The 22,413-nt window shown below is 28.1% G+C and overlaps 1 protein-coding gene across 1 annotated transcript in view; it reads right to left on the reverse strand.

The window, feature by feature from the left end:
* LOC100210696 (SWI/SNF complex subunit SMARCC2) overlaps nt 1-22,413 on the reverse strand; it is a 63,984-nt gene that overhangs the window by 25,338 nt on the left and 16,233 nt on the right. The window contains exons 4-12 of the mRNA XM_065810602.1: nt 21,102-21,187; nt 14,242-14,323; nt 13,819-13,911; nt 13,245-13,317; nt 11,356-11,425; nt 10,241-10,316; nt 10,027-10,107; nt 7,859-7,886; nt 7,673-7,719 (exon numbers count right to left, since the gene is read on the reverse strand). Coding sequence (XP_065666674.1) covers nt 7,673-7,719; nt 7,859-7,886; nt 10,027-10,107; nt 10,241-10,316; nt 11,356-11,425; nt 13,245-13,317; nt 13,819-13,911; nt 14,242-14,323; nt 21,102-21,187 — 636 coding nt within the window. The remainder of the gene's footprint in view (nt 1-7,672; nt 7,720-7,858; nt 7,887-10,026; nt 10,108-10,240; nt 10,317-11,355; nt 11,426-13,244; nt 13,318-13,818; nt 13,912-14,241; nt 14,324-21,101; nt 21,188-22,413) is intronic.

Genomic DNA, 22,413 nt, shown 5'->3' on the forward strand with positions numbered 1-22,413 from the left:
TCCAAGCATCAATGATTGTAATAATATTAAGAATTTTAAAATACTTCAAACACACTTTAAAATTAGGAATTGGTTAGAGGGGTCAGAACAATCTCCAAAGTTTTCAAAAATTGAAACCAGATATACTATATTCCAGCAGGAAGGAATTCATTTAAAAACTAGTTAAGAGAGTAACCAAAAAGAGTGACTTCTGGACTTTTTTAAGAGATGTTCCTTAGACCACAGGAGAAGTTTAAGTTAAAAAAAAACAACACTTTATAAATGGAAGAAAGTGTAATTTGGATGTCTAACAGTGGATTGACTCATTTCATTGAGATAGAAGAAAGAATGTGGTCATAAGATTCAAGATAAGAACTATTTTACAAATGGTTTAGTCTTATCCTTAATAATAAAAGTAGGAAAAAAAGTTTAGGTTTCAAATGCAGTTGTAAATAAGGAAGTTTCTGTTAATTTCAGTGAGTTAATTTTCTCTTTAGGACAATAAAATGAATTTAAACATAATTACGTGGCATGTTTAACTCGTTTTATGTAACTCCTTTAGCATTTAAAACTGTCGCTTAATTACTAGTAGCATGTTAGATTTGAAAAAAAAAAAGTATTAAAACTTATTATGAAACCCAAATTAAAGGCAATAAAATGTAATTCAAAAGCTAAAAAATTTTGAAATATTGAATTTGACTTGAGTTAATATTTGCTTGTTTGGCAATTAAGAGTTAAATATTTTTAATAATAAATGATCAAAAGGCGCAATTTAGTCTTATAAATATAGTAATCACGCAAATTAAGGGGTAAACAGATTATATCTGTTGACCAGCCAGGTTCCCTGAACTCTGTGGTAGCTCTCAGAGAGGCTGTTTATTACGTCTGTTTATTACTGCAAGAAATCATTGTAAATTGTCTAACGCCAAAGCCCGCTATTTTCAGTTCTAGAAATCTCATACTTCATCACAAAAATTAGGCTTTCATGACTTCTGGAGAATCTTTGATAGTATAAATAATAAGGGCAAATCTTTAATTCCACCACTCTTGTATGGTTCAGACTTTGTCACCTCACCTAAAGACAAAGCTGAATTGTTTGCTAAGAACTTTTCATTAATACCATCTCTCGACTCCACTAGTTGTGTTCTACCTAATATTGCCGACAAACAAGTTGATCCATTGCTTGACATTTGTATCACTCAAATTTCTGTATCTAAAGTGATTTCCTGCTTAGGCTCTTCTACAGCTTGTGGTCTGGACAACATAACTGTTATGGTCTGGCAGAAGTGTTCTACGGAGCTGTCATCTATTCTTTCAAAACTATTTGATAAGTGCTTATCAGAGTCTTGTTTTCAAGCCTGCTGGAAAGCGGCATCTGTTATCCCTATTTTCAAAAAATCTGGTGAGCAATTTGATTTGTCTAAATACCGTCCCATTAGTCATCTTCCTATCATAAGCAAGGTTTTTGAATCTTTAATTAACAAACACTTAATTTCTCATCTTGAATCTAATAACTTACTTTCTGATCATCAATATGGATTTTGATCTTCTCGTTCTACAGCTGATTTGCTAAGAGTAATAACCAATAGGTTTTAACGTACATTAGATAAAGGTGGAGAGGTTAAGGCTACCACTTTTGACATTTCTAAAGCTTTTGATAAAGTTTGGCATGCTGGTCTTCTCCATAAGCTTTCTTCTTACGGTGTATCTGGTAATATCTTTATTACCAGATACACCGTACTATTAAATCCTTTCTTTCCAATCGTTGTATAAAAGTTGTCCTCGATGGACAGCACTCTTCTTCTTATTCTGTACCTTCAGGGGTTCCTCAAGGTTCTATCCTTGGCCCTATACTCTTTTTAATTTACATTAACGATCTTCCAGATATTATCTAAGGTGACATTGTTGGCTGATGATACTACCATTTATTTTTGTCATGATAAGAAGCCAACACGCAATAATTTAGATCATCCTATATTTATGAACAGTAATGTACTCGATGAGTCATCTATCCTTCATCTTCCAGGATTAACTCTTACTTCTGATCTTTCTTAGAAACCATATATCAAATCCTTTGCAAAATTAGCATCTGCTAAGGTTGCATCTCTTCATCATGCTAGATACTTTCTTACTTCGGATTCTATTCTCTATCTCTATAAATCTCAAATCTGGCCTTGTATGGAATACTGTTACCATACCTGGGGCGGATCCTCTAATGATGACCTTACTCTTTTAGACAAGGTGCAAAAACGCATTGTAAACATACTTGCAGCCAACCTCTAACTATTATTACATCGTTGAAATGTTGCTTCTATTTCTCTTTTCTACAGATGCTATAATGGGCGCTACTCTGAAGAGCTAGCGTCTCTTGTGCCATCTACTAAAATTCATTCTTATGATACTCGTCATTTAATTAAGTCTCATCCTTTTTCTGTGACAGTTCCAAAGTACTCCAAAAACTCTTATTTCTCTAGTTTTTTTCCTCAAACATCAGTTCTTTGGAATTCGCTTCCTTTATCTTGCTTTCCTGATTCATATAATTTGCAATCCTTTAAGTCGTCTGTCAATTGTTATTTTGTTCTTCAATTTTCATCTTTTCTAATCCAGTAACTTCCAACTCTAATAGTGGTTGCTTGCAGCCTTGTTGGAAGCAATGATGTTAAAAATTTTTTTTTTGAATCAATGAACTTTTGATCACTAGATCACTATTTTATTTTACTTTTGGATAACAAAAAGCAAAACAGAAACATTATTTAAAAAGTTTTCTTTCTCTTCATATTCTTTTTAACCTTGATAATAATAAAAATAACAATTACAATAACTTTTAGCTTTTTTTAAGTTTTAATCTTAAGTTTTATTAAATGTTAGTTATTTTTAAACATTAATTTAAAAAAAAATCCTATATAAATTTTATGAACGCAAATTTTTTAATTATATGTTTTTTAACTATTAAGTTTACTGTAATTATCTCTTTTATTTAAAAGTTTACTGTAATTATCTCTTTTATTTAAAAGTTTACTGTAATTATCTCTTTTATTTAAAAGATGTCTTGAAGCACTGCAAAAGTTATTAATCTCTAGTAAAAGTTAAATGAACAATGTTGCTAATATTTAAATCTAAATGAAAATTAAAACAATAGTAAATAAGCTTATTAAATGCTTATGTTTTGTATTCAATTAGTTATTTTCTGTATAATATATATAATATAATATACTAAATATAGACAATAACTATTCAACTATAAGATGAATAATAGACGAACAAGACGTAAGCGTTTAAAAGGTGTAATAATTTAAAGTATGTTAAAACATTTAATCACTACTAAAATGAAAATTACTAAAATATAGTTACTTAATGTTTACAATACTTTAAAAAACTTTTAATAAATATTTACAAATAGTCCGTATTTGCAACTTAAAAGTTTATTAAAATATTAAATAAAATAGTTTTTCTTAGCATTACAAAATCATGTCCACTGCTAAATAATGTCTTCAAAGAAATGCATATATAAAAAGAAAATATTTAAATCAAATCCTTATTTTCAGATAGTAAAGAAATAAAGTGAACACAATAATAAAAAAATCAGATAATAAAAAAATAAAGAAGATGAACACAAAGTGAGATTTAAAAATCATAATCGCAACACCAATTTTAACTAAGAGATAGTGGTGACTATTAGGTGGTAGTGGTTACTATTAGAAAATGGTGGTGACTATTAGGAAGTGGTGGTGATTTTTAGGAGATGGTGTTGACTATTAGGAAGTGATGGTAACTATTAGGATCTTTGCAAGAAATCAAGATTAACTGCCATCAGCACTAAGATCTGAAGATGAAATATGAAAGATGAAATATGAAGATGAATTATGAAAGATCTGAAGATAAAATAGCCAAATTTAAAATACTTTCATAAATAACAAGTCCTGGTAAATTTTGTAAATGATTCAAGGGATAAAAAATAACTTCAAAGAATTTGTAATAAGCTATGCCGTTGCTTCATTCATGCTAACCATCAATTATTATTAGCTCCTTTTTTAAAACAACTTAAGTTGTAACTTTCCATGCACAATATGGTACCATTAATTTTATTTAACAATCATAATTCATAAATTTAACAGAAAGAGTTACAAAGCCACAGGCCACAATAAAAGCAAAAACTTATGAGATTACCAAGATTAGGTATCCATCATCTAAGACAGAAAGCAATGTAAACTGGTTTACATCTATGAAGAAGGGGTACAAGGCCAGTCTTTAAATTTTTTTTTCTTTTATGTTTTTTCGCTTCCAACAAGGCTGCAAGCACCACTAATTAAAGTATCTGTAGAAAGGAGAAAGAGAAGCAATATATCCACGATGTGATAATGGTTAGAAGTTGGCTGCAAGAGCAGGTCCAACTATGCTTACAATGCATTTTTGCACCTATCGAGCTCGATAAATAGATGCAACCTTAGCAGATGCTAATTTTGCAACTGATTTGATATATGGTTTAAAAATCGGAAGTAAGAGTTAATCCTAGAAGATGAAGAGTAGGTGACTCATTGGGTACATCACCATTCATAAATATAGGAAGATCTAACTTATTGCGATAACTATTGGCTGAAAAAAATTGAGTTTTATCTGTACTGAAGTTCACGAGCCACTGTGAGCCCCATGCTGTCAGAAGTGAGATCCTTTTCAAGCTCAAATGCCCCCTCCAACCAATCAATCAGAGAGTGTTCAAGCAAGCAAACAATTAGAGAGTGTTGGTGTCTTATCACGACAAGAATAAATGGTAATATCATCAGCAAACAATGCCACCTTAGATGTGAGAATATCTGGAAGATCGTTAATGTAAATTAAAAAGAGTATAGGGCCAAGGATAGAACCTTAAGGAACCCCTGAAGGTACAGAATAAGAAGAAGAGTGCTGTCCATCGAGGACAACTTTTATACAACGATTGGAAAGAAAGGATTTAATAGTACGGTGTATCTGGTAATAAAGATATTACCAGATACACCGTAAGAAGAAAGCTTATGGAGAAGACCAGCATGCCAAACTTTATCAAAAGCTTTAGAAATGTCAAGAGTGGTAGCCTTAACCTCTCCACCTTTATCTAATGTACGATAAAACCTATTGGTTATTACTCTTAGCAAATCAGCTGTAGAACGAGAAGATCAAAATCCATATTGATGATCAGAAAGTAAGTTATCAGATTCAAGATGAGAAATTAAGTGTTTGTTAATTAAAGATTCAAAAACCTTGCTTATGATAGGAAGAAGACTAATGGGACAGTATTAAGGGGAATCAAATCGCTCATCAGAATTTTTTTGAAAATAGGGATAACAGATGCTGCTTTCCTGCAGGCAGGAAAACAAGACTGATAAGCACTTATTGAATAGTTTTGAAAGTATAGATGACAGCTCCGTAGAACACATCTGCAAGACCATAACAGGTATGTTGTCCAGACCACAAGCTGTAGAAGAGTTTAAGCAGGAAATCACTTTAGATACAGAAACTGGAGTGATACGCAACCGCAGCAGCACAGTGTAAGGAAAACCATGGAGGAGAGTGAGGCTTGACCTGGAATCATCGTGAGGGAATAAAAGATTCCATGCTAGCCTGAATCCAAGAAGTTATGTAAGAAGCACATTTGTTGACAGGAAGACAAAAGATTTCTACTTAAGGGCCATCAAGAATAAAATCACGGAAAGAATCCCAGTCAGCTTTAAAGTAGTTGTAAGAGGTACGATAATAGGGGGATTCAGGTGATGAAGAAGAATGAGATATTAGTTTTGGAGAGATCAAACTGCGATCAGAAGCACCAAAGAGTGAATGTGGAGACACTGAGCACTGACTAGGATCAGAAAATCTCGATTGTCTGACAGTCCTAGTCAGGTAAGTTATTAGATTCAAGATGAGAAATTAAGTGTTTGTTAATTAAAGATTCAAAAACCTTGCTTATGATAGGAAGAAGACTAATGGGACAGTATTAAGGGGAATCAAATCGCTCATCAGAATTTTTTTGAAAATAGGGATAACAGATGCTGCTTTCCTGCAGGCAGGAAAACAAGACTGATAAGCACTTATTGAATAGTTTTGAAAGTATAGATGACAGCTCCGTAGAACACATCTGCAAGACCATAACAGGTATGTTGTCCAGACCACAAGCTGTAGAAGAGTTTAAGCAGGAAATCACTTTAGATACAGAAACTGGAGTGATACGCAACCGCAGCAGCACAGTGTAAGGAAAACCATGGAGGAGAGTGAGGCTTGACCTGGAATCATCGTGAGGGAATAAAAGATTCCATGCTAGCCTGAATCCAAGAAGTTATGTAAGAAGCACATTTGTTGACAGGAAGACAAAAGATTTCTACTTAAGGGCCATCAAGAATAAAATCACGGAAAGAATCCCAGTCAGCTTTAAAGTAGTTGTAAGAGGTACGATAATAGGGGGATTCAGGTGATGAAGAAGAATGAGATATTAGTTTTGGAGAGATCAAACTGCGATCAGAAGCACCAAAGAGTGAATGTGGAGACACTGAGCACTGACTAGGATCAGAAAATCTCGACACTAGAGCTAAGCCATTCAGAGTGGTGAGCATTTAAGTCACCAACAACAACTATATTAGCTGATGGATAAAGAGAGAGGGCTTGGTCAATTTGATCTGAAATGACATCAAAAAGAGTGGAGTCTTGAGATGAAGGAGAGCGATATAGAACAAAGAGAAAGGCAATATAGTGAAGTAGTGCTAAACGAACGCACAATAGTCTGTGGATTCAAACCTAGTTTCTTGACAAATGGGTGAACTCTTATGAATATAAATGCCAAGGCCAAGCATGTGACTATTGGAGTCTTTACGAATTAAAGGAAAATAACCATCAACACTAAGATCACAAGATGAGACAGCTGAACTTAAATTAGTCTTACAAAGAGCAAGTAGGTCTGGTGAACTTTGCAAGAGATAAGACTCAACAGAAGAAAAGTTACTTCAAAGAACACAAATATTAGTGAATGATAGATTTAGAGAACTTGGTAATGACAATGGTTTTTTGTGTTTTATAGTTTTTGGTACTTTATTCATTTTTAAATTTGTTGAAAAACTTGACTCAAAGCCTAGATAGTACTCAGAACACTGTTTATTAGCCCAAGCAATTGCCTTATTACTATTAATAAACCTTAAGCCGTAACAAAGGGCTCCATATGTGGCCTCCGCAATGCATACCAAAAGTACAAACAGGGACACCATCCATGCGCAACATGGTACTGTTAATACTTTGTTATTTTTCAGCTGCTGATGGAATCAGCTCCTCTGAGAGCTACCACAGAGTTCGGGAAACCTGACTACCAGCCGGCCTCAGAACCATAAAACTGAGTTTTAGAGCTGTACCCTCATTAGGAGATAATAGAATGAGATGTAATAAAAATACATCAGCGCCAGCCTAATAGATGAAGAAGGGGTGCGAGGCTGGTCAACAATTTGTGAATAATTTTACTTTTTAAGTAAAATTATTAACAAATTTTAATTTAAAACACTATTAAAATTATCAAAATTATAGTTATTCATTCGATATGTTTTTTCAGTAAAATAATTTGAGAGTAATAAATTTAGCTGAATAAAATTATAGTAATGGTTCTCTTAACTTTAAATATATAAATATATGTATTTAAATTTTACATTAATTATAAAATTGTAAAATTTGGAAAATAGTTAAAAACCTCTTCGCTTAATGACTTTCCTCTAAATCTTCTTTTTATTCCTTTTCCTAAATTTCACAAAAAAAAAATTATAATAATATATATTGGTCAAAACATTTTTAAAATTTGACCAATATATACTTTTAATATCTTTGAATTAAATTAACAATTAAATTATACTAAGTTATACACAAAACTTAAATTTACCTTGAGGAGAGAATGGCCCTATATTTCCCTAAAAATAAAAAAATGAGATATTATCATAACATAAAATTAAGGTGGTTGTTTTATTCAGGAATGCAAGGGATGTGATAGCTTATGCTGAAAACTATATTACAATGATAAACACCAATGCACACACACAGACACACACCAGGATTAGCATTAAAAGACCCGCCTAAAAAAACCCAGCCAATCTGAGTTTTATTGGGGTTTTTTAAAGATATTTTATGATTTTATGAACTATTATAACCAACATTTCTAAAAACATAAGCATATTATAGTAGCTAGCTATAAAGGGAAAACTTCAATTTAATTTCCAATCATTAAGTTTTTACCTATGAAAAAAATTATTTTTATTATTACTTAATCCTATTTTTAATTATCACTTTTCCTTTAGGTCTATAAAGACCTATTTGGTAATGAAAACTTTATTTAAAAAAATAGAATACTTGATCTAAAACAACACCAAATTTTTTGCGTTGGATTTGAAGACTGTTAGCTTCTCTAAGTATTGCTAGATTTTCAATGATATTGAATTGATATTGTGTATGATGAACCAGCTGTTGCTTACGAGGTTTTGACGAACTTATAAAACTAAAAGATGCTAAAGAACTTTTTTCAACTTAAGATAATGGTCCAGCTATCAGAGCAGATTCACTAATATTTGAATCATTATTTGGAAAAAACATTATCACAATTTTGAAATAAAATATTTTTACAGATTGAGATTGCCACATTTTTATCTTTTATGTTATTCACCTCCACAAGGCTGAGAGGGTCACTACAGTCGAGGAGGCTACCTTATTGTGGTTACAACCCTCTCTCAACTCTCAACACCTCTTCACAACTCTCAACAAGGCTAACTTATTTTGGCTACAACCCTCTCTCAACTCCGAAACACAAAACTTTTTAAACAAGGCCCCTGTGCAGAGAAACAAGTATGGTTATTTGAATTTGAATTTTAAATTTGAAGTTTATTTGAAACTTCAGTTACTTCCTCCCATTCCCCAGCCTTCTTTTTCATATTTCTCATTGACATTTTTAATTATAAAAAACATTACATTCAAATCTAAAATAAATCAATACATATAGATTTAACGTGAAATTTTTTTTTCTATTTCTGTTTTAAATTATGTTTAAAAATCTTTTTTTTAATAATTTGAAAAATTCTTGTTATTAAATAACATTATATAAAATATTATAATATATATAAAATATATTTTAAATAAAGTTAAAGTAGAAAATTATACTGATTTTCAATATCATTAAACAACAAAAGAAAAAACAGATACAAAATAAAAATAAAACCCAAAAAAACATAAAACTACCCACAAAAACCCACAGGAGTGGGTTTTTGCCAACCCTGACACACACAAATATATATATATATATATATATATATATATATATATATATATATATATATATATATATATATATATATAAAATATAAAATTCATGTTAATGATAATGGTTTACTGCATAACAACATTATCTGGCAATGAATTAGAGAGGTGAGAGACTGAGCAATTATTAATTGCTGGATCTGTTTTGCAGCCTTTCTTATATATCGAAGTTACATTAGCTTTTAGCTTCTGATTCTGGTAATTTAGATTGATCACTTGAAAGATGAAATATAAGTGATAATGGTTTAGCTAATAACTTTGCACATTTTTCCAGAACTATTGTAGTCAGCACCAAGTGATTTGTTTGAATCTAATTTGAATAAATGTGATTTATACTAGTGATTTATTTTAATGAACTGATTGTGTTTAATGTTTTGTTAGGGAATTTTGGTGGTGTACATACATAATCAGTTGTGAAAATGGATTGAAATAGATGGTATATTTGGTATGTAAGTATGTAAATCTTTGGTATTTAAATATGATTTACATATTTACATACCAAAGATTTACATACTTACATACTAAAGTTTAATTTTTATACTTTTATAAACTTAAAGTAACTTCAAAAAAGTAGCATGAATATAACAAAATATTTTCAATGCAACAGCAAATTGTTCTCTAGATCAATTATTACTATTTTATTAAAACATTTTTTTTTTGGTATTGTTAACAGCTATGCGTAAGCAAGTAGCTGCTAACACATAGTAAATTGAGAAGGAAGAACAGAACTAAATAATTGGAACTTACATCAACACATTCAATTTCATAATCTTCTTCATTCATCCATTCATTGTACACATCCAAATCTAATAACCAGCGACCATTTAACTAATATTTAAATAGAAAAAAAATTTATATTTTAATAACTAAAATTATTTTTTTAACTTAATAGCTATAATTATTATAAATATTTTGCAACGTATTGTTGTTTCAAAAAGTTTTTTAATACAAAAAAATATACCTCCCATGGTTTTGAGCGTTCTGGAGTAGGCTCAGGTTCTTGATCACATTCACTCAAAGGTATCCAAGAATCATAACTAAAGTAAAATTAAATATTTAAAACTGTTATTATTGAAAGTCTAATTACCTGTTTTACAAAAAATTATTTATGTTAAATAATATTATATAATAATAATAGTATATTAAATAATATTTAATATTAATAGATTACAAAGCACATTATTATTTATAAAAAAGTTACTTAAAACCAAATTGTTTTTTCAAAAAAAGTACAAAACGTATTTTTGATATATTTAACATACATATAATATATAACATTTAACATACATATAATGTATAACATAATAATAATATAACATACATATAATATAATAACATTTAACATACATATAATAACTAACATACATATAACATACATTACATACATATAAACAAGAATTTTTTAAAAAAGGTTTTTTTCTTCTTACAGCAAAGAAATTAAGAATAAAACTTTCAAATTTTTTTTTTTTTTTTACAAATCTTTTAACTTTTAAACTTAAAAACTTTGACAAACAAAGCAGCAGAAAAACAATTTGGGCATAATAGTAAGTGTGAAATGGTTCAAACTTACAAAAAGACCTACATACCACTAGACCACTATTACTGTCAAAGACAGCAATTGTGGTGTTCATTTAGTCAGAAACATTTTAAGATATAGTATAAAAAGGTTATAAAGGAATAAACTGAAATCCAAAACATCAAAAATGATTTATTAGACAATACAGAAGTCATTTTATGGTTGATCAGCTGATTTGCATTGCATCAATTGTAGTTATAAATATAGTTCCAAAGATAATTATTGTTTGAATTATTGTTCCTAGTTCCAATACTTTTGCCTATAGGGTATCGGAATAATTTAAATGTTTTGAAAGTATAGGTTCAAATCAGATTAGCAAACTACTCCATAAAACTTTGACACCAGAGCATTAGTTTGATCTTGGAGTAAATAACATTGTGAATTCAGCTTTTTATTATTAACTAAAAACTCACAGATCAAACTTATAGACAGTTTTAATCATAATAATAAGGCTTATATAAAATCTAAAATAAGAATAAGTTAATGAAACAAGGAATTACCTGTCTGGAAAGTACCACCAATGAACCAGAGCATATTTATCATACTTTTTAATTGGACGTAACCATTCCTCTAAAAATAATATCATGAAGAATTGCATTTTTTATAAAAACAACATTTTAAATTGATGATTAAAAAAAAAAAATTGGGAAAAATTGGTGTAGTTTTTAATAAAAATTGAAGTGAGGAAATTAACTACTTTACTATAACAGGGTAACAAATTTTTACCCTATTTTTGTTACATTAAATTATAAGGCATTTTAAGGAAAAGAAGAAAAAAACAAAGATTAATGAAAGAAAAGATTGCTGCCCCATGACAAACCCTCTACCAATGTAGCAGCAATCTCTTGCAGCAGCAGGATATAAGATAGTAAATGTATATACAGGATATAAGATAGTATATGTACTGAAGCCCCCGGCAGCAGGTTATTTCAGTGTGAAGTCAGAGATGTTATCTAAACACACATTTGTAGTTATATATATATATATATATATATATATATATATATATATATATATATATATATATATATATATATATATATATATATATATATATATATATTAGGCCATGTTTTAATGTGTTAAGCATAGAGCAATTTACGTACGCCTTCAGCGATTTTTATATCAGCAGTAAGCGATTTCGGTTAAGCGACTTTTCATTGTTTTTTAACTTTTAAATTATACCATAGGCGATAAAAGAAGTAATTAATTTTAAAAAATTCACATTAACTTTTGAATGATGTTTATGTAAAAATATTTCTTACAAAGGTTTGAATAACAATGTTTGATATAAGCGCTATTTAAATAATAAATTTTTTATTAGTAAATATTTACTAATGAAAAAAACTCAAATAAAACTTAAAGTTTAATTTTTGTTGTTGTTGTTGTTGTAATGATTGATTTTTTAATCTTGAAGCAAAGATCATAAAAACATAATTTAATTCTGATATATGATTTAATTTAATATATGATTTAATTTAAAACTAATTTAATAAAAATATATAATTTTATTCTGATTAAAAAAAAAAAAAAAATTTAATTTAGATTTAAAAAATATATAACTTAATTTTGATATAAAAAAATATATTCATGTTTATTAAAATTAAAATTAATGCTTAGGTTTAACTTAACTGCCAAATCAATTTAAAAATATTACTAAATATTGTTCATTTTTAAAATTTTATTTGTTCTTAAACAAAAATACGCTTATTTTTATTGCAAATGTTCAGTTTTCCTTCCTAAACATTTTTTTTTACTCAAAATTAAATTTTAAATAAAAGGCTGCATCAAAAGTTTTCATAAAAAGTAAGCAAAACATTTTTTATATAACGCAAGTTAAATCACAGGGATTATTTTTAATAAACGATATATTCAGCGATGTAATTTTAATAATAAAGTAATAAACTATTAAACTTTAAATGAATAATTAAAGTAAATAATTTAACATAATTTTTTTTATTTGTTACCCGCTAATTTTTTTAAAATAAAAAATCATTTGTAGTTGCAAAGCCGCAATTAGAAATTTAAGAAATAATTATTTTAAAAACTCAAACATTTAACATATTTTTATTCATTTATGCTAATGTCGAGCAAAGAAAAAAAATTTTTAATACCAAACATCTTTAAAAAAGTAATGGTGTAGTGGTAGAGTGCTTGCTTCATAAGCAAGAGGTCCTGAGTTTAATCTCCACCACATCCCTGGTAGTACCGCGCTCAACTTGTTTCTCCGGGCAGCAGCCTTGTTTGCCAAGGTTAGTGTTTTAGAGTTATGGAGTTGAGAGATGGTTATAACCACAATTAAGTAGCCTCCTCGACTATAGTGGCCTCTTTAGCCCTGTTGAGGTGAATTAACATAAAAAAAAATATATATAAAATATAAGGAACTTGCCATCATTTTGAGCATCTGTTGGACATGAATAAACAATATGTGTACATTTTTCTTTTGTGTCAACTAAAATACCCTGTAAAATAATACAATTTTAACATAACAACAAGGCTGTAAAATAAAACTTTTAGTATGATTTAGTATGATTAAATATAAAAAAACTTTCAAGACATCAACTTATTAAAAGTAGAACTTAAAAAATATTTCAGTTATAAGCTTCTAGGAAATAAAAATAACTTTGATTTGGTGAAAAAAATAATTTTGATTTTGTGAAAACTTACTATTTCATTGTCTAATTAAATTCAATTTTAATTAAAACTGCAAATTTTATAGATACAAATTGCATAATAGTTTTTTCCACAAACTATAAAAAACTAACAACATTTTCATGTTTAAAACAATTGAAAGGATTTTTGAAACAGTTTTTTTTAAACTTTTTTAGAAAAACCTTTGAGATTTACTTAATTGGCTTTCCAAACATTCACACAAAAAATAATTAAAAAAGATAAATTAAAAGGCTTTTGAAAATACTTTAGAAGTATTTTCAAAACAAGAGATTCTCAAGACAAAAGTAAACCTGATGTCTTTTTACAATATCTTGCAACTTAGCATGCTGCTTCTCATCTATAGTTGGGTCTAAATAGATTTTACGTGATTCGAGAAACCCTCTCTAGATGATATTAAAAAAACTATATTAGTTATAACCTATAATAAAAAATCATTTACACATTTAACATATAAAAAAAACTAATGATAAAAAAAAAGCAACATTTATAACAAGTACAAAGCCCAATTATTTCCAAGAACAACATGCAAATGCAAAAATTTTCAAAGCTGCTAATTATAAGTAAAAAAAACTATTTAAAAATATAAAAAACCTAATTAAATTTTTATAACATCATGAACTGAATCCTAAATCATAATGATCATAAGTAATTTTAAAAAAACAATGATTTTAAATTTTTAAATGAATAAAATATTAAGAGTATAGAAATCATACTTCTTTAAGCAATCTTTCTATATTAAGAAACATTTCAACATTTCGATCGGCTCTTGAAGGTGATTGAAAGTCAAAACGACGCCTGTATATATATATGAAAAAAAATTAAAATTTTTTAATGATATAAAAACAATTTATTACTGCTGATTTAGGCATCAACTGACAAGTTAGCGTGCAGGCAGCTAATTTAGCATTTTTAAAGTTAATGTTTTTGTCAAAGTTTTTTATTAGGGTCATAAATTTTTTATTAGGGTCACTAAATTTATATTTTAAATAGAATCTTTGCTCTCAATGCGCTGAGATTTTATTCAACATAAAGCCCTTTTGAATTTAAATTACTTTAAATCTCTGCATGGAAGCCAATATTATTTTAAAGTTATATTTAGTTTGATTTACTGAATTGATAAAGTACATTGCAGTAAATTTACTTTTAAACTAAATCAAAACAACCAGTTAAGTTACTACAGTAACTTACAGTTACTCAACTATCAAATTTACTTATACTTAATTTAATATACTCAAAGACTCGCAAAAATTATCCTTATAAATTCTCTTATTCAAATAATTTTGCAATTGAAATTTGAAATTAAAACAAAACTTAAAAAAATTAAAAAGAGTTAAAAAGAATTCAACAGCATCCGTAATACCCAGCATAGCAAGAATCATAGCTGAAAGTTTAACATATATCTAACTACAGTAGCAATATCATATTTAGAACATAGTCAAAATGAAGAGGAAAGTTTTATTTAAATTATAAGCGTTTTGAATAATTAACTTTATTTCCTTTCTTGAAAATATTTTTAAAAATAGAAACATTCTATTGCAAACATTAAACCAGTGATTGCTAAAGTTAAAATAAAAATTAAATTATTAAAAATTTAAATTAATAAATTATTTTCCTTTTGTTCAAAGAGATTTTTTTCTAAAAAAATAATTTAAGCATATTCTTAAACTTAAGGAAATATAATTAGATTTATTAAAACAAATTTTTTTGTTTTGATAAATCGAATTATATTCTTTTTTTTTATTGGAAAACAATTTTAATAAAAAAATTGAAAACATCAACTTAAAAACTATTTTAATGAAAAACTAAACTAAACTTAAAATTTTAATAGATCAAGAAATGATAAATTTAAAAAAACGTTGTATCTAATGATTTTTTGCTTTAATCTTACTTGTTTGGTCTATAGATAATAGACACATATGGTCTATACGCATGTTTTAGTGCAAATATGAAGTTTAAAGTGATGTTTTAATTTATTAATTAGAAAAATTATATTTATTTACTTTGTTTTTATGTTACTACTGTATAATAAACTGTTATAAATTGTATGAAACAGCAATAAAACAGCGTCACAAAGTTATTTTACATTCACACGAGCTCTTTATATTGTTAAAATAACTTAAACTTTATATTGTTAAAACAACTTAAACAAACTTCTATTATGAATGAAATTCTTTTTTTGTTTTTTTGAATTAATTTTTATACAATATTTCAAGGTATAGGTGAGTTTCCGTGCGACATTAGATCTTTTTGTAAACAACATGCGTTGGCATACTTGTAGGTAAAAAAATTAAAAAAAGCAAGAACTTTAATGTTTTTTATATTTCTTTTATACCTTAAAATCAATGTTTGTACCCTAAAATCAATATTTCCTTTAAAAAATTATAGAAAGAATAATAATTAAAATTAATTACAAATTTTTCAAATAAATTTTGGATATAAAAGTTTTTATTGTTACTAAAAACTTTTATTTAAAAACTTTTAAAACAGATGTTCTTGAACAAATTTTAAACTCATTTTAAATTTAAAAATTGCTTTTGATCTTGCGATTTTTCAACTCTTTTTAAACATATTTTGCTTTTGGAAGTCATTAATAACACTTAATTTTACAAAGTAGTTAACAATATCATAAGTGAATATTTTAAAAGTTTAAAATAAAAAGAAGCAATAGACTATACAAAAAAGCTAACTATTAAAAATGGGGAAGTTTTACCAGATCCATTTATAATCAAACCAAAAGAATGGAGCAACGATGTCAATCAATTGCCAAACATTACATGGCAAGACGTTACTCAATATTTAATTGATACACTTAGCATATACACGAAGGAATCAATCAGAGCCTATAAATCCTTGGAAGCATATGATTACTTCACTTGTGGTCATGTTCAAGAATGTTTTTATAATAAAATATCGAATAAGAGCTAATTCTGTTTTATAAAATCAAAGGTTATTTTTAACATTTAATTAAAAAATAAAGTTTTACCAAAGAAGAATGAAAATAATAACTTTAATATAGAAATAATCTTTTTGTAATAGGTCTTGCCAAGTCAAAGACAAAACAACAGAAATATGTATGATGTATGGACTTGTCTTGAGAAAGAACTTGGTTGGGTACTAACTGCTAATTTTTCATGGATGGCTGGATTAGGATCAGTTTGTAGCCATGCAGCAGCATTATTATTTAAATTAGAAGCAGCTTCACATTAAAAATTACAAGTATTTTGTGTGCTTGGAAGAAATGCAAAAAATCTGTTCAGCCTGCTCCATTGCAGCTCATAGATTTTCGGTGACCTCAAAAAAATCTTTTATATAAAGATTTGGCTGCAAAGCTACATTTAAAAAAACACTTTTTCAGCAATAGTCCAAGGGATCGTGAGCACCAGTTAACAGCTAAAGTGATAGAAAAACTTTATAAAATTATTCCAAAATCTGCAATTTTTTGAGTATTGATCTTACAGAACTTATGTCTGTTGACTCTAGCGCTACTGAAACTTCATCTGAGACAGAAAAGACAACACTTCCTGAAACTCTCACATCAATATATGATCCAACAAGTATAAATTTACCTGAGGATAAGTTGATAACTCTTTGCCAAAGTATATATAACAATTATAAAAATGATAATAATCAGTTATGATAATAAGACAGTATAATAACTTATACAACCAAATAAAAACACAATCATTAAATCCTGTTTGGATGATGCACCGTGCAGGGTGTATAACAGCTTTGAATGCAAAAGAAGTAGATCATTCTAACACAAACAATATGTCAAGTGAATTATTGGTTAAAAACTTATGCATTATGTAAAAAAATCTGTTAAGAAGTACACACAATATGGAACAGAAACGGAACATGTTGCATGAAAAAATTCTGTTAAGAAGTACACACAATATGGAACAGAAACGGAACATGTTGCATGAAAAAATTCTGTTAACAAGTACACACAATATGGAACAGAAACGGAACATGTTGCATGAAAAAATTCTGTTAAGAAGTACACACAATATGGAACAGAAACGGAACATGTTGCATGAAAAAATTCTGTTAACAAGTACACACAATATGGAACAGAAACGGAACATGTTGCATGAAAATATTATATTGAAAAAGTAAAATATAGACATATAAATTTCCAATTTTTAAATACTAGTTTTCATGTGAGAGAACAATACCCATTCATTGGAGCTTCTCCAGATGCATTGATTAGATACGGTTGTCATCAAACTAAAATTTCAGAAATCAAATGTCCTTATAAATATCAAAATGGTTTTGAAGGATGAGAAGCAGAACAGGATTTTCCAATCAATAAAGATCTTATTATAAAAAAGAATCACAAGTATTACTACCAAATTCAATTGCAACTACATGTATGTCTCTGTTCTGAGGCTGATTTTCTTGTATTCTCCCCTGCTGTTAAAGGTGAACAAAGTTTCATTTTAACAATTGAAAAAGGTACAGATCTTATTCTCAAAATTTTTAACATATTTCAAAAACATTTTATTGCCAGAGCTTGCAACACGCTGTAATTATAAATCAACAATAAATAGTAGGAAAGTTTACTGTATATGCCGAAGACTATGTTTTTGAAAAATGATACCATGCAATATTGCTAACTGCAAATATGAATGGTTTGATTATGCTTGTGTTGGACTAAAAGTACTAATTGGTTATGCAAAGAATGTAAAACCAAGCAATAAACAATAACAAATTTTACTTTCCTTTAACATGTATTTAGATTTTAAAACTATAAAAATTGCTTCTCAGTAAATTTGTTTTTACATTTGCATTAATCAAGTAACTACACTCATATTGAGATTTACAAGAGCACAAATAATAATCATAATATCATCTAATAAACCCACTTGAGTGATTGACACAGTCATATGAATAATGCGTAACTTTTTTATTCGACCAATCACTCTTTCCACATGTATGCGAACATTAGATATCTGTCTAGATGTATCCACTTTCCATCCAGATAATTGTTGTCTACCTTTCGCAAATGATGGAATTTTTAACATTGCCCCAACAGCATTTAGTTCATCTTTAATATTGAATCCTCTACCAGCAAGAACACAGTTGCCAGGATTAAGTTTCTGACAAAAGTTTGACTCAAACGTTATCTGTTTGTCTGAAACATAACCACCCTTAGCCAGGAGATAAAAAACTAACTGCCCCAGCTGGTGTAATACCAATAAGATATTTATTAGTATTGTTGTTTATAATTAGACCAAGTTTGGTTTTTCAATAAATACTTTGGTACAATCAATAATATAGACACAGTCTTTAAACTTTTTTTCAAAACGTATAGGAATGTCCACGCCCATGGTCTGGCCAAACAGTATAGGAATGTCCATGTCCACGGTATAGGAATGTCCATGGTATAGGAATGTCCACGGTATAAGAATGTAATGTCCAAACGGTATAGGAATAAATAGGAATAGGAATGTCCATGTCCACGGTATAGGAATGTCCACATCCACGGTCTGGTCAAACGGTATAGGAATGTCCGTGTCTACGGTCTGGCCAAAATTTGAGATTGACAACTCTAGCAGAAAGAATTGGTATTATCGTTCTGAAAATTTTTGAAACTATTGCTGGGCTTAGTCTAAATTGAAAAGCAATATCTTTATCTAATAGATCTAATTTTAGTTTTATGAGTATAAAATTAAGAGATGGTCCTCCAACAATAACCTTGAGCGAACTTTTGTAATATAATTTTTAACTCTTTCAAAGAGCCACATAAACGTAGTTCGAGACAAGCCTGAAAAAAATTCATTTATCTGTTAGGCTGTTAGGTATGGAATATGATTATTATGGTCTAGTCTGGTATTATTTTTTTTAAGTTCAATAATTTCATTTCTCATTCAATTCATTTCTGTATTGCATTAACTGAAAGTTATGAGTTTCAACTTCTGCTTTATAAGCATCATGCTGACAAAATTTAGAAATAGCTGACTCGTAATTTGGTGGATTTATGTCAATATTTACATTATCGTTATAGTTATCAAGCTCTATATTATTTGATTGGCTAGAAGGGAGTATTGATTTTTCGAAAAATCGTTTATTACATAAAGCTTTATAGCAATCTATTTTCTTCCTTTTTTTAATCAAACTAGAAATCGGAGCAGCTCCAAGGTGATTAAATACATTTGGACTCCAGTCAATGTCAGATGGGTCATCAGAACATTTTCCTAAAATATAATAAGTTCTATTTTTTTTTTTTTTTTTTTTTTTTTTATTTCACCTCCCCAAGGCCCAGAAGGCCACTACAGATGAGGAGGCTACTTAATTGTGGTTATAACCCTCTCTCAACTCTATAACTCCGAAACACGAACCTTGACGAACAAGGCCGCTGCGCGGAGAAACAAGTTGAGCGCGGTACTACCAGGGACATGGTGGGGATCGAACTCGGAACCTCTTGCTTATGAAGCGAGCGCACTACCACTACACCACTACCGCAAAAATTTACAATTGAAATTATTTAAATGTACCAAATAGTATAAATCACTAATTTAAAGAATCTTATTAAATGTATTACTATGTATAGAGTTTTATTAGCTAACCTCATTCATCAAAGGACATACCTGATACAAAATGTGCACGCCATATTTTTTTTTTACTAATTTTTTTACTTTCCTAACTGTCCCAATCGTTAAAATTAATATTTTTAATCCAGACTATACATCTTCTTTTCTCAAAAGACAATTTTCCTGATGGAAATTTATAAAATTTCAATCTACATTCATTTTTAAATTTGTTTGAGCAACCAACTGCACAAATGGTTGGCATAATTTATTTCTTGTTAAACCAGTGAATCAGTGAATAAATAAGAATCAGTGATTAAATATAGCATACAAATATCTCAATGTTATTACTGGAAAATTTCCAATTATTTGTTTTTCTACCTACAAGTTTGCGCGCGCATCTTTTTTTGAAAATGAGAATGTAAACATTTGAAACTTATCTCGTTATCAAGTATTTAATTTTAAAATCTACCAAACTAGAAAATTATAAAATATTTAAATACATGATAATATGTTAAAAAAATACTAACTACAAAAGATACAACTCCCCCCCTCCCATTACACTTAAGTGGCAGGGTTGAATGGGGAGGGGGGGAGGAGGAGGAGGTTGCAAAAAAAAATTTTTTTTTTCTTGATTAGATTTTTTTGTGTTAATTCAAGCCCTGATTTCCATATAAAAAAGATCTATTAGAAATCTAAATCTTGAAAAGTATTTCTAGAATTCAGAACTTTGGAATCAGACCAAATCTAGGATTTATGTGGCCTAGGACTCATTAAAAAATCTTTTCACCTTAAGTTAAAATTCAATGATTTTTTAGCCATAAGATTTTAATATTTTTTTATTTTATTAAAAAAATATATACTTTGAATATGTAACAAATATTTAATAATTGTTAAATACTGAAAATTATTTAGGATAGACTTTGAGCTAGGGTGAATATTTTCTTTGAACACAAAAAGAAGGAACTAAAATATTAAAAACATCAATTAGAATTCGTCAACAAAAAAGTAAAGAACTAAAAAAGTATATATAAGAAACATACCATCCTTGATTAACTTTGAATTTAAATGCACAAGATAACAGATGACACAGAGAACCTTCTGGAGAATAGTCCATAAAAACTTTAATCTATAACAAGAAATCATAGCTATCAAGAAAAAATAGTTAAAGCAACACTAAAGAAGACAAAAAAAGAATAAAACAACCCCATGCTCCCTTATTCAATACTTTTTAATATTTATAAATTATTCAATAAAAATGTTTATTTACATTTCAAGCAAATAGTTTTTTTCTTAAATTCAGTATTTAGTATTAAAAAATGACTAATTAAAAGTAATTAAAACAAACATAATTATAAATAATGATATAGTAAAATAATAATAAATAATATATAATAGTAATGATAAGTACACATTAATGCAACAGCATAACAACTAAAGTGTTGTACTTTATTTCAAAATTTAAAACTACAACACTTCAACAGCTTTAAAAATCACATCACTTTAACAGCTTCAAAGCCAAATAACCTCAACAGTTTCAATCCTTCACACTTCAACAACTTAAAAAATTCTAATACTTAAACTATATGTAAATAGTCTAAAGGGGTACTAATATTATACTCTATATTGCCATTTTTATCCATAGTGAGGTCTAAAAATGAAAAAAACCTCAAAAAATCCTCCTAATAACTTGTGAAATAAATGTTAAAAAGTTTAACATTTAAAAAAAAAAAAATTTTTTTAAATACTATGTTTACCATTTTTTTGATGAAAAAAAAAACAAGGTCTCATTTGACAAATTAAATTCTGACAAGACATTTTATGTGCCGTCATTTAAAGATTGTGCTGACATAAACAGGCTTAACCAGGAAGGCATAGAATTTCAAGTCTTTATATAATATTTTTTGATGATTTAACCTCAGTTTTTAACAGTTATGACCTAAAAAAACTGGTTTAATAATAATTACAGATAATTATGTCGAAAATAAATAAATTCAACATGTTTATCTTTACTAACGCTTTTATATTAGCAAAACGTTTTTAAATAAAGTAGCTAATGATTTTTATATATTAATATTAAAGTATTATCGAAAGTTGTATTGAGTTTTATTTATATTATTTAATTATATAAAAAATTTTAATAAGTAAAATTAAAAAGTGAAAACTATTGAAAAAAAATTTAAATTTTATCAGCGACGACTTTTAACAGCCATGGTCTCTTTAACAAACAATTCTATAAGAATCATTAAAGTTAATTCACTCGAAAAGTAGAAAGATTTTGTTGAGAAGAAAGTATATATATACATGTAAATATATACATACATATATATTTATATATATGTATAAAAGTTAAAA

This window comes from Hydra vulgaris, chromosome 11 (assembly GCF_038396675.1).
Source record: "Hydra vulgaris chromosome 11, alternate assembly HydraT2T_AEP".
Classification (NCBI taxonomy): Eukaryota; Metazoa; Cnidaria; class Hydrozoa; order Anthoathecata; family Hydridae; genus Hydra; species Hydra vulgaris.